Source organism: Hordeum vulgare, chromosome 5H (assembly GCF_904849725.1).
Source record: "Hordeum vulgare subsp. vulgare chromosome 5H, MorexV3_pseudomolecules_assembly, whole genome shotgun sequence".
Taxonomy (NCBI): Eukaryota; Viridiplantae; Streptophyta; class Magnoliopsida; order Poales; family Poaceae; genus Hordeum; species Hordeum vulgare.
The window spans coordinates 4326999-4339129 of NC_058522.1; the positions used below are offsets into that span (position 1 = coordinate 4326999).

Consider the following 12131-nt stretch of genomic DNA (forward strand, 5'->3'; position numbering starts at 1 on the left):
GACTTAGTGTAAGTTGCGGGATCTTGTATTACGGAACGAGTAAAGAGACTTGCCGGTAAACGAGATTGAAATAGGTATGTGGATACTGACGATTGAATCTCGGGCAAGTAACATACCGAAGGACAAAGGGAATGACATACGGGATTATATGAATCCTTGGCACTGAGGTTCAAACGATAAGATCTTCGTAGAATATGTAGGATCCAATATGGGCATCCAGGTCCCGCTATTGGATATTGACCGAGGAGTCACTCGGGTCATGTCTACATAGTTCTCGAACCCGCAAGGTCTGAACACTTAAGGTTCGACATTGTTTTATGTGTATTTGAGTTATATGGTTGGTTCCGAATGTTGTTCGGAGTCCCGGATGAGATCACGAGGGTTTCCGGAATGGTCCGAAAACGAAGATTGATATATAGGATGACCTCATTTGATTACCGGAAGGTTTTCGGAGTTACCGGGAATGTACCGGGAATGACGAATGGGTTCCGGTTGTTCACCGGGGGGGGGGGGGGCAACCCACCCCGGGGAAGCCCATAGGCCTTGGGGGTGGCGCACCAGCCCTTAGTGGGCTGGTGGGACAGCCGAAGAAGGCCCTATGCGCCATAGGAAGAAAATCAAAGAGAAAAAAAAAGAGGAGGTGGAAAAAGGGGGAAGGACTCCTCCTTCCAAACCTAGTTGGATTTGGTTTGGAAGGGGAGGACTCCCCCCCTTGGCTCGGCCGAAACCCTTTGGGGTCCTTGGACCCCAAGGCAAGGCTCCCCCTCTTCCCCCTATATATACGGAGGTTTTAGGGCTGATTTGAGACAACTTTGCCACGACAGCCCGACCACATATCTCCACGGTTTTACCTCTAGATCGCGTTTCCGCGGAGATTGGGCGGAGCCCTGCCGAGACAAGATCATCACCAACCTCCGGAGTGCCGTCACGCTGCCGGAGAACTCTCTTGCTGGATCAAGAAGGCCGAGATCATCGTCGAGCTGTACGTGTGCTGAACACGGAGGTGCCGTCCGTTCGGCACTAGATCGTGGGACGGATCGCGGGACGGTTCGCGGGGCGGATCGAGGGACGTGAGGACGTTCCACTATATCAACCGCGTTTCTTAACGCTTCTGCTGTGCAATCTACAAGGGTACATAGATCGAATATCCTCTCTCGTAGATGGACATCACCATGATAGGTCTCCGTGCGCGTAGGAATTTTTTTTGTTTCCCATGCGACGTTCCCCAACATCGAATCCCACCCGATCCAGCAGTCTCCAGGCTAACGCGCCATGAAAGTTTGCCAATGGAGCTTTGTGGAACCCGATAGTACGGCCAAATCAGAAGGACATATGTCAGGCAAATTTTCGTCTTGACGTAAGAGGAACCCTAGGACCATGAACCGCCACCCGAGCCCCATCCATCGATCGGAAGCCCGGACACTAACCACTAGCTAGCAGGGCAGTCCCGGTCGCCATGGAGGCCGGCCGAAGTGAAGCACCGCCATCCGGTGAAGGTCCCCGCACATCGTTGAAGCCGCAAAATCTTCCATTGCAGATGAACTCCAAGGCCATGGTGGCGCCACCATCACACCGGAGCCCCACTGAAGCAGCACCTCGAGAGCCCGACTGCCTCATCATGGTGACGACGGCCTCATGGGCGCCAGTTCCAATGGGACGGCCAGATCGTGCAGACCACACGGATCGAGATCCAACCATCCCATGAACAGCTCCGGCATTGCGTCCACCGCCCAACCCATTCCCCTTGCCCTCCAGCAGGGCATAGCCCACGACCACAACGGCTGGGAGTCGACCAGATTGGGATGGCTGGTGGCAGACCCGATAGCCAACACGAGCAAACGTCGGGCACCGACGGGGATGGGATCAAGGAGTGGCGAATCTCACGTGCCTTAGAGTTGAAGGAGGGATGCACCTACTTTGAGGAGCCGCCTTCGCCGCCATCGATGGCGGCGGCGTGGTTCTGGTGGTTTCGATCTGTGGCGGCTAGGGTTGGGGCGCCCCGGTGTCACCCAAACGAGCGACACGGGAGCGAGAGCAGATCTGGGTTCATATGTGCGGCAGACAGTGAACACCGTCGGATTCTTTGCAGGTAGTCAGGTACTGAACTTGACTCTGATGCACCGTCAGTTTCAGTTTCATCACGTTTGATTAATCCACTCTATTTGCTTAGGGGCATGGGTTGTGTGAATGCTGCTCCATTGGAACTCCCATGGTCCCTGTGCTGCCAAGCAGTCGTGACTCATGAGCGATGCACGCATCAAGTGATGGGTGGCGGGCGAGGACAGTCGAAGAATTTAATTCTTGTGCAAGGCGATGCCATCTATCTACACTTTCTATTCATTTTTTTTACCTTAATGTCATGTACTCCCTCCTCCCTATAATATAAGGCGTCGATTGACTTTTCTGGTCTTCATTGCACAACTCTGACACTGATTTTCTTGTATGATATGTATACAAAGTTATTATACATGCATATGAAATGAAATTGTTTTGCAAGACAAATACACCGATGACATTTATACATATTCGACCCATGTACTTTGACATATATAGTTGTCAAAGCCTTGTAACAAAGACCGTCCAAATTCAAGCGCACCTTATATTTTGAAAAGGAGGGAATATTGTTTTGGTCGAAACATTCCTTTGTAGTTTCATCCGCGAGAATCCAAATAGCGCCAGCTGTAAAACATCTTATAGAAAGTTAGAAAACCCGTGGATGATACAATACAATACAGGGAGTTCATGCTCTACGGCCATGTAAATTTTTCGGATCAAGTTTGGCCAGTTTTGGGAGGCATGGAAATGAGTAAGGATAAAATGAACACTGTCAAAAGAGTAAACCCTCACCGTTTGTTATTGATTTGTTTTTTGTTTTATCTTTCTACCTTCCAAGTGTGATCTAGTTTGAGCTAAGATTTCAAATTTTGTGCAGGTCTTCTTTTCCAAATTTTAATATTGTTCTCAAACATATAGCACACAAGCTTTCATAGCTCAGTTGGTTAGAGCACCCGTTTAGTAAGCGGGAGGTCTTTGAGTTCAACTCTCAATGAAAGCAAGGCGACCTAAATTTTTGTCGATTATTTTTTTTTGCTGCGACACATGCAGTTCCATCAGATAGCCACGTGGCCCAATCTCACTCGTACGTATCTTCTGACAAAAAAGATTTGACGAACAGTATATGCTTTGTTCATCTTTGTGCTTTGGTTGATTGATACCCATCGCCTGCTCGCCACAATCTCTACTTTTTCTTCTTCTTCTTCTTTCGAGAAGAGCCACAATCTTTACTTGGTTCACCATCTCTGCACCCATCAGGATAGCTAGATGCTTGCATTGACCACATAATTGACGGCAGCTTTCCTGGATTCCTATTTTTGCCTTGCTTGGCTGCGCGAGGAGGAGCGAACTCGGATTTTGCTGCGAGGAGCATCAGATCCTGAAAATGTTAACTGTGTTTACAATCGACAATGTTAATTATGTTGAGCATGTTTTATCGTCAGGTTTATGTCAAAATATGAATCAACTTCATCCTGTCTACCCCAAGTGACAACCTTCCCATCCCTCCTTTTTTCCTTTTGACGCATCAATCACGCAAGCATTACAGATACTGGACATGTTCATGGATGATCCGAAATGCAAATTGACGTCAGGCATGTTGAGCAGACGAATGGCATCCTGCTCATTCAACATGCTGAGGCTAAGCTAGCAACACCACCAAGGATGTCCACCAATGCTGCAAGGAGGATCAAGTAGTCAGCTTACCACTTGCTCCCACTAGTAAGTTGGTGGGTTTGCTAGGGCACTATGTACGGTTAATGGCATAGGGGATCAAAGGGCAGCTAGATACCTATGGCACCCCACATTATGCTTGCAACTAACACCTTTTATGTTTCTTCTTCTTTTTTTAGCAAAAATAAAATAAATGTTGCTGTTGTGTATGCTGGAGACCAGTGTGTCCTGAATCCTGATCTCTGAAGCACCATTAAAATAAATTGTTAAAATGCTTAATGCTCTGTCCAAAACACTATGATAAATATGCGTTGCCCGCACAAATGTCCAAAACACTATGATAAATATGCGTTGCCCGCACATTTTTATGCGGGAAATCGCCTTTCGTTGATACATGTCGCTTTCTAGGCGCGGACCAAGTTTATGACATAAAAGGAACCGGCTTAGGAAAACAATTTAAACGGTATGAAGATGAAGTAACAGAAATAAGTGTAGTAGCTAGTTCAACACGTCGCTGATATACATGATAAAAAAAATTTAGCATCGCCTTTTATTTTCTTGGTGCTAATGTTTATTTGTTTCTTTTTTTCAACTGAATGTTTTTACATGCTTCAAAAATAAATATCTATGCTTGCCACGGTGTGACAGATAAAATAGGATGCCACGGTGGAGCTACTGATGGTGGATCTACTTGCGATAGACTGAGTCAACATCCATTGCATTCGTGCACTAACTAATCAATCGATTTCCTCAAATCATACCACATCACTGTCGGACCAAATTAGTCAGAATGTTGTTTAGCAAAGAAACGGAAAGCGGCAAAAGTTGTGGTTGACAAATGTTGAGGTGACTTGGATTTTGTTGTGTTTGCAGCCTCCATGTTGGTCTTATTTATTTGGCATCCAACTAGGCCAGGATAATAAAGTTTTCATTTCTAAACGAAAAATAAGTAGATGAAGCATGTGCAATTTCTAATGCATGATAGCTAAAAATAAAGTTGAACTATGTGATCTGGAAAATAAAGTCGAATGTTCTTTAGAACATCTTCAATGGGCGCGCAAAAGTTACACGCGTAATAAAAAATTTAGTGCGTCATTGTAGCTCTTTTATTGCATACGGATCAACATTGCTTTTTCAGACGTCTTAAAACGCGCGCGTCTAGAAAAACACACAATGTAAATTATGAAACACGCGCGATCCGTCGCCCTAAATTTGCTGCAGCGATAACGCTTTTTAGTACGAGCCCAAAAACATTTAGCGTGCACGGTGTTTTGCAGTCTTTGTTGGAGCTGTCCGACGTCCAAAAAAACGAATTTTTAGGACGCGAAGCTGTTTTGGGGCGTCTGTTGGAGATGCTCTTAGCAAAGAACGGAAACAACAAAGCTGTGGTTGCAAATGCTGATGTGACTTGGATTTTGTTCTGTTTCAATCCTCCATAATTTGTGTTATGTTATTTCACATCCTACTTGGTTGGGGTGATAAAGCTTCCATTTTCTTAAGAAAAACAAATAGACTAGGCAATGTGCAATTTCAGTTGTAATGGCAGCTGAAAATTATATCCAAGTATTTGATCAAAAATACATGTACATGTATGCAGAAACGCAGAAAAAAAGATACGTATCTGTCGTCGTAAGGAATTTAAACCTTGAATTGTGTCTTGTATATTCCCACGTCTGGAATTACTCATCGCAGAAATAAAGTCGTCTAATCATATTTTTAATTCTACATACGTTCATTACTGTCCATTTTCACTACAAGAAATTTAGGACGGAGGAAGTATGTTTTAGTGAAGTAACAATAAAAATTAGGTAATAAAAAAATAGCTATCCAGCCCTCTACAGGTGAAGGTACACACATCCAATTATTACAATGTCTCAGTCAGTTTGACAAGTTCTAGAAAGTAATAAGAAAACAAAATACTATACAGCTAGGACACACCGAGAAACTCACCACGTCCATGTCAAACCTTTTTGAGTTGCACACAAATAATTAGTCAAATGTCGTTTCGCCAGAACGGAAACAACAAAAAGTTGTGGTTGCCAAATGCTAAGCTGAATTGAATTTTGTTGTGTTTCAAGTTTTAACCCTCCATCTTTGTCTTGTGTTATTTTGCATTCTACTTGATTGGGGTAATAAAGCTTCCATTTTCTTAAAAGAATAAACTAGGTGCTGTCCAATTTCAATAGTCTTGGCAAATGAAAATAAAACCGAACTTTTCTCGCAAAAAAACTAAAAATAAAATCAAACTTTTTGATTAGGAATACATGTCCATCTATGCAAAGAAGATTTATTGACATGACAAAAAAGATACTCCCTCTGTATCGGTGTATTAGACATCTTAGATGGTGCACCATGATCAAGACTGGAAGAAAACAAGAAATTTGATGCTTATTAGTTAATTAATAACGTTGCATGCAAATAATCGGACCATTGCATGTCAGTGCTTGGTAGTCTCAAGTATTTGAAGGTACACACATCTTACATCAAGAAACAAGGAACGATATGGGTAATTAATGCATCATGCTTGAGCGTTTTGAAATTATTTGGTTTTCGTAATGTGTCTAATGCACTGATAAAGAGGGAGGAATGAAAGAATAACTATACAGGCCTCGAGATTCAGACAACCAAATGTTAGAAGGTCCTGATTTGACAAGCCTTAACGAAATGTACATCAGCCATTTCTTAGTGGAAATGTACATCCTATATGCAGCCAAATTTATCAAATATTAATTGTTTACTAAAAATAGGAAACAAAAGTTGTGGCCTCCAAATGTTGAGGTGACTTGGATTTTGTAGTGTTACAAATGTCCATTCCCGTGTCATGTTATTCAACATTCTATTATTTTCTATATGAAGATTTTCCCCCAACCTTTGTTTTTGTCTTATGTTTTTTGGCATCCAAGCAGGCTGCGATAATAAGGCTTCCATTTATTTTAAAAGAAGAGAAACAAATAGATTAAGGGGCATGCAATTTTAGTTGGATTGCGTCCTCATTTTTTTTACTAAACAATGCAAATTATTAATTATTATTATTTTGCAAAATACCAAAGGCCACACATATTTAAGCCATGAGACCCTTCATAAAAAATAATAAAAAATCACTCACACATCTTTATGAGAAAATCGATGTCGTCTTTCATCTGCACTTGTTGGTGGAAGCTCAATGCTGCTTTGGACCTCCGAATCAACACTAGAGAAACTTTCTTGATGCAAGGTTTGTGATGGCACCGATGACTGTGATCTGAGAAGCAAATCGCCGCCCCGAGAAGCATGTGACAAAGAGGGTTTGGAGACTGTCACCGATTCGGGGATACCTAAACCTGACCAGATCCGTAATGAACCGAGGGTGGAAACTTCGCCTATCGAAGAAGCAGCGGGAGGACCAAAGCACGATGCGCCACCACCCACTCCGCGAGCGGACGCCTTCTAAGACCATGTGCAAATCATGGAGACACAACTAGATCCATTTCTCCATAAGAGTACCCTCCCCCCCCCTCCAGCTCACCCCTCCTCCATTTCCTAAATTTCATATATTTCAGTGCGATCTAAAATATTTTTAACACCAAAATTTTGAGGCATTTTTTAAAATAAATTTAAACCATGTCGGAATTCATTAAAATTAAATGAAATTTGAAATCTTAAAATCCCCCCAAAAAATCCAAAATATGCAAAATTTCGCATATTTCACTGAGGTTCGAAATTGTTTTGCTTCTGAAATTTAAAACCTGCCCCCCCCCCCCCCCCCCTCTTTGTCCGATGAGATTTCCCTTGTATATTTGCATGGCTATATGATGATTTTATGTTAAAAGAAAAGTAACAAAGCACCTCTTGTCAATCCGTTCCATCAGGGCATCACTCTCAGCAAAACGAAAAACGGCACAAGGAAAAGGGAGAAGAAAAGGTGGCCATGGATCCAAAAAAGAAAGGAACAATTCAGAGCCTGAATGCACTGGTACTTTTTGTTGCATCCATCCATTTATATGCATAGGATACATACATTACAGCATATGCACGGTTGCTGTTGATAGATACACACAGGTCCATCCTTCCACTCACTGAGGCATCAGATTCTGCTTAAACACCAAGCAGCCTTGCACAGTACAGTATAGTATATCTCAGTGATCCATATGGAAAACGACCCCAAAACAAAAAAAGGTGGCTATGCAATATTATTATTGCAATGCAGCTACTCCATTATTAATTTACCTATGCACATACTCTATATATATCACTCAATCTAGTGCAAGATCCAACAATCTTTGCAACTTAAATTGCATCAATCCATCCTCAAAATCACCTCTCTATAATACCTTAGTTGCACCACTAGCTCTCATCATCTTCTTAATCAGTACTAGCAGTAGTGCTATTACAATTGTAGTTGCTACTAATTTCGCCTAATAATAGCTTAATTGGATCAGTGTGATGATCGCTTGATTCACTCTTTGTTACTACTACTAATTACTGGATGGTTAATTGATTGAGTTGCACGGCTCACATAGTCACATGGCCTCATTATCAGCTGGTTTGGGTTTGTGGCCGGAGAAGTCTTTGGCGGAGCGGCTGCCGGGGGGCGGGCCGGACTCGGCGAGCATCTGGACGACGTCGGCCATGGTGGGGCGGAGGCCGGGGATGCTGCAGGTGCACCGGACGGCCACGCGCATCGCCTGCACCATCTCGTCTTTGAAGGGGCTCCACGCGAGCCGCTTGTCGAGCGCCTCCGCCTCCGCCGCGCCCGCCACCTTGCCGGTCACCCACTGCACGATGTCCCTCGTCTCCCCGAACTCCGGCTCGATCGGCTTCTTCCCCGTGGCCAGCTCCATCAGCACCACCCCGAAGCTGTACACGTCGCACTTGGTCGTCGCCTTGGACGAGTAGGCGTACTCCGGGGCCAGGTACCCGTACGTGCCGGCGATGGTGGTGGTGGACGAGGTGTCTCCGCCGACGCCCACGCCGCCGCGGGTCGCCTGGAGCACCTTGGCGATGCCGAAGTCGGCCACCTTGGGCTCGAAGTCGGCGTCGAGCAGGATGTTGGACGACTTGACGTCGCGGTGCACGATGGCGAACATGAGGTCGTGGTGCAGGTACGCCAGGCCCTGGGCCACGCCGATGGCCACGCGGCGGCGCGTCGGCCAGTCGAGGAACCCGAAGCCGCCCCACCCGCCGCCGGCGCCGCCGTGCAGCGCGTCCCACAGGTTGCCGTTGGGCATGTACTCGTACACCAGCAGGTTGCAGTCGGCGCCCGAGTAGCAGCAGTAGAGCTTCACGATGTTCTTGTGCCGGATGCTGCCCAGCGTCTCCACCTCCGTCCGCAGCTCGCGGCTGTCGTCCTCCTCGCCGCCGCCGCCGCCACCGTAGCCACGGCCGTGCCCGCGATGCTGCTGCTGCTTCTGCCGCAGCTGCTTGGAGGAGGACACCCAGAGCTTCTTCACGGCCACCAGCTCGCCGCTGCTCAGCTCGATCTTGTACACCGTGCCAGAGCCGCCGTGCCCGACGATGTTCTTGTCGATCAGCGCCTCCACGATCTCGTGCTGGTCGAAGTTTAGCTTGTGGAAGCTGGTCACGTCGTACGACGACCCCCCGCCGCCCCTCGACCCCGGCGACGACGTCCCGTCCTGCTCGCCGTCCTTGGCCGCCCACCGCCGCGTCACCCACCGTCGCGCCAGCGCCAGCATTGCCACCACGCACACCACGCAGCACACCCCGGCGATCCACGCGCTCCCGGCGAACCCCCGCTTCTCCCCGCCCTTCTGGCACAGCGGCAGCGCCGTGTCGCTCAGGTTGAGCCGGAACGCCACGCACAGCCCCGGGTTGCCGGCCACGCTCTCCAGCAGCCCCTCCTTGATCATCGCCGGCGGCACCGGCCCCGACAGGTTGTTGCCGGCGAAGTCCAGCGAGTTGGGCAGCAGCGCGCACAGCGCCTCCGGTATCTGCCCCGACAGCGCGTTCTCCGACAGGTTCAGCACATTGAGGCTCCTAAGGTCGGCGAGCGTCTCAGGGATGGGGCCGTCCAGGCGGTTCCCCTGCAGGGACAGCTGGTTCAGCCGGACCAGCCTCCCCATCGCCGCCGGGATCGGGCCGGCGATGAGGTTGTTGCTCAGGTCGATCTTCACGAGGCCCCAGACGTCGGCGATCTCCGGCGGGAGCATGCCGGACAGCCGGTTGGCGGACGCGAACAGCGAGGTGAGGTTCTTGGCGCCGGCGATGGACGGGGGCACCGAGCCGGTGAAATGGTTGTACGAGAGGTCGACGATGGAGGCGTGCGGCAGCGCGAAGATGCCGGGCGGCACGTCGCCCTCGAGGTGGTTGTTGCTGACGCGGAACCGGAGCAGCGGCAAGCAGTCGGCGTAGGCTGCCGGGATGGTGCCGGTGAGCAGGTTGCTGAGGACAAGGATGTACTGGAGCTTACCGTTGGCGCAGGCGTGCGGCGGCAGCGGGCCCGTGAGCTGGTTCTCGGAGACCTCGAGCACGTTGAAGTCGGAGTAGCGGCCTAGGTCGGCGGGGAGCTCGCCGGTGAGCTGGTTCTTGTACACGGAGAGGATCTCGAGCTGGGTGGAGTTCCCCAGCACGGCCGGGATGGGCCCGGTGAGGAAGTTGGTGTAGAGCTGCAGCACGCGGAGGCGCGGCAGAGCGCAGAACGAGTCCGGGATGGCGCCGTCGAGGCGGTTCTCGGAGAAGTCGACGTCGGCGAGGCGCGTGAGGTTGCCGAGCTCGTCGGGGATGGCGCCCTCGAGGTCGTTGTAGTAGAGCTCGAGGAACTCGAGGTTGGCGAGGCGGCCGAGCGACGCCGGGATGCGGCCGGTGAGGGAGTTGCCGCTGAGCTCGAGGTCGGTGAGCGACGTCATGTTGCCGAGCCACGCCGGCACGCCGCCGCGCATGGAGGTGGTGGACAGGATGAGCACGCGGAGGCGGCGCAGCCGCGTGAGCGCCTCCGGCGGGCGCCAGACGTCGAACCCGGGGTTCTCGTTGAAGTTGATCACCTCCAGCGAGGCCATGCCGGCGAGGGACGCCGCCGGGAACGCGCCGGAGAAGAGGTTGTCGGACAGGTCGAGCACCCGGAGCGCCCGCATCGGGGACAGGTCCGGCAGCGCGCCCGACACGGCGGCGAAGCTGAGGTTGAGCGTCTCGAGCGACGAACAATTCAATAGGCCCGCCGGGAAGCCGCCTCGGATGTCGTTGAAGGCGAGCACGAGGTCCCGGAGCGCCGGCAGCGCCGCGCAGATGCCGGGCGGGAGCCTGCCGGCGAGCCGCCACGACGCGAGGTCGATGCCGGTCACGTTGCCATCTCTCCCGTCACAAACCACGCCCGAGAACCGGCAGTAGTCGACCGGCGTGGCCGACGAGAAGTCCCAGCGCGCCATGGCCGGGCCGGCCAGCTCCTGCTTCAGCCGGGACAAGTACGCGGCCTGCGCGTCCAATGCCGCCGCGCCATCGCCGGACGCCGACAGCAGAGCGACGACGACGAGCAGCAGGGCCGTGGAGCAGAGCGTGGCCACCATGACGCGCGTACCAAGTGCTTGATGTTGCTGCTGTTGCTGTCGATCGGAGCAAAAAAATCGGGTGGGGAAACGCGTGTGGTGGTGAGAATTGGGAAATGGAGGGAGAGCGAGCGCGTATATAAGTGGAGCGAGAATCTGCCAAAGAAATTTGTGACGGCGATGTGGATGATGATGTAAAGGGAGATGCTTTCATCTTCTCCAGCTGCTGCTTCTTTTTCTGGGTGCAGTGGAATGCAGCTGTGTCAGTCAAAGAGGCGAGGGCTGGGATGGAGTGTGACATCTGTTCATTCACCAAGTGGTGCAAAGGGAGAGGTCCACTTTGGCCCATTCAACTTGTCCCCCAACTTTGTTGTGGTTCGAATTACCCTGTAATTCTTCGAATATGACTTTTATAACGAAATACGTCGAAACGAGGTCTGTGTAGATAAGATAAATTTGTGACTTTTTAACACATGATACTATTCATTCCAAGTATACTTGAATTTGTTCTTTTTGCACAGATCCCATCTTAGGGTATTTCATCCTGAACTTTTGCACACATATACATTTAAAATTCTTAGGGTTACAAATTCTTTTAAAATTTGTTTAAACCGATTTTCTGTCCGGTGATTCTTCCGTATTTTCTTTTTCACCTTGAGCTGTGTCATGGTTTTTTTGGCTGAATTTTTGACTTGCCCTTGTCTAGTCAATCAAAAAAATTTATTGGGCTTCAAGCCTCTTAGCGGTTGCCTATTTGTTTCTTTGTGTCTTTATATGTTTCTGCTATTGTTTTATTTTTATTAGTCAGTTTTTTCCTTTTTATTGGTATTTTTGGGATGTTGGTTGAGGGTAAATGTATACACCCGAATACTACTATACAATCTGTATGTAAATTATACAAGAGTCTGAAAATTACTCTATAATATGATT

At 49.0% G+C, this 12131-nt stretch overlaps 1 protein-coding gene and 1 non-coding gene across 2 annotated transcripts; one reads left to right on the forward strand and one right to left on the reverse strand.

The window, feature by feature from the left end:
* Positions 1 to 2980: 2980 nt before the first annotated feature.
* On the forward strand, positions 2981 to 3055 carry TRNAT-AGU. The gene has a single exon. It is a non-coding gene; the product is annotated as a tRNA-Thr (tRNA).
* A 4868-nt stretch (positions 3056 to 7923) lies between these two features.
* LOC123398620 (receptor protein-tyrosine kinase CEPR1) lies at positions 7924 to 11603 on the reverse strand. The gene has a single exon (XM_045093070.1). The coding sequence runs from the start codon at positions 11220 to 11222 to the stop codon at positions 8226 to 8228; it is 2997 nt and encodes a 998-aa protein (XP_044949005.1). The 5' UTR covers positions 11223 to 11603; the 3' UTR covers positions 7924 to 8225.
* Positions 11604 to 12131: the final 528 nt, after the last annotated feature.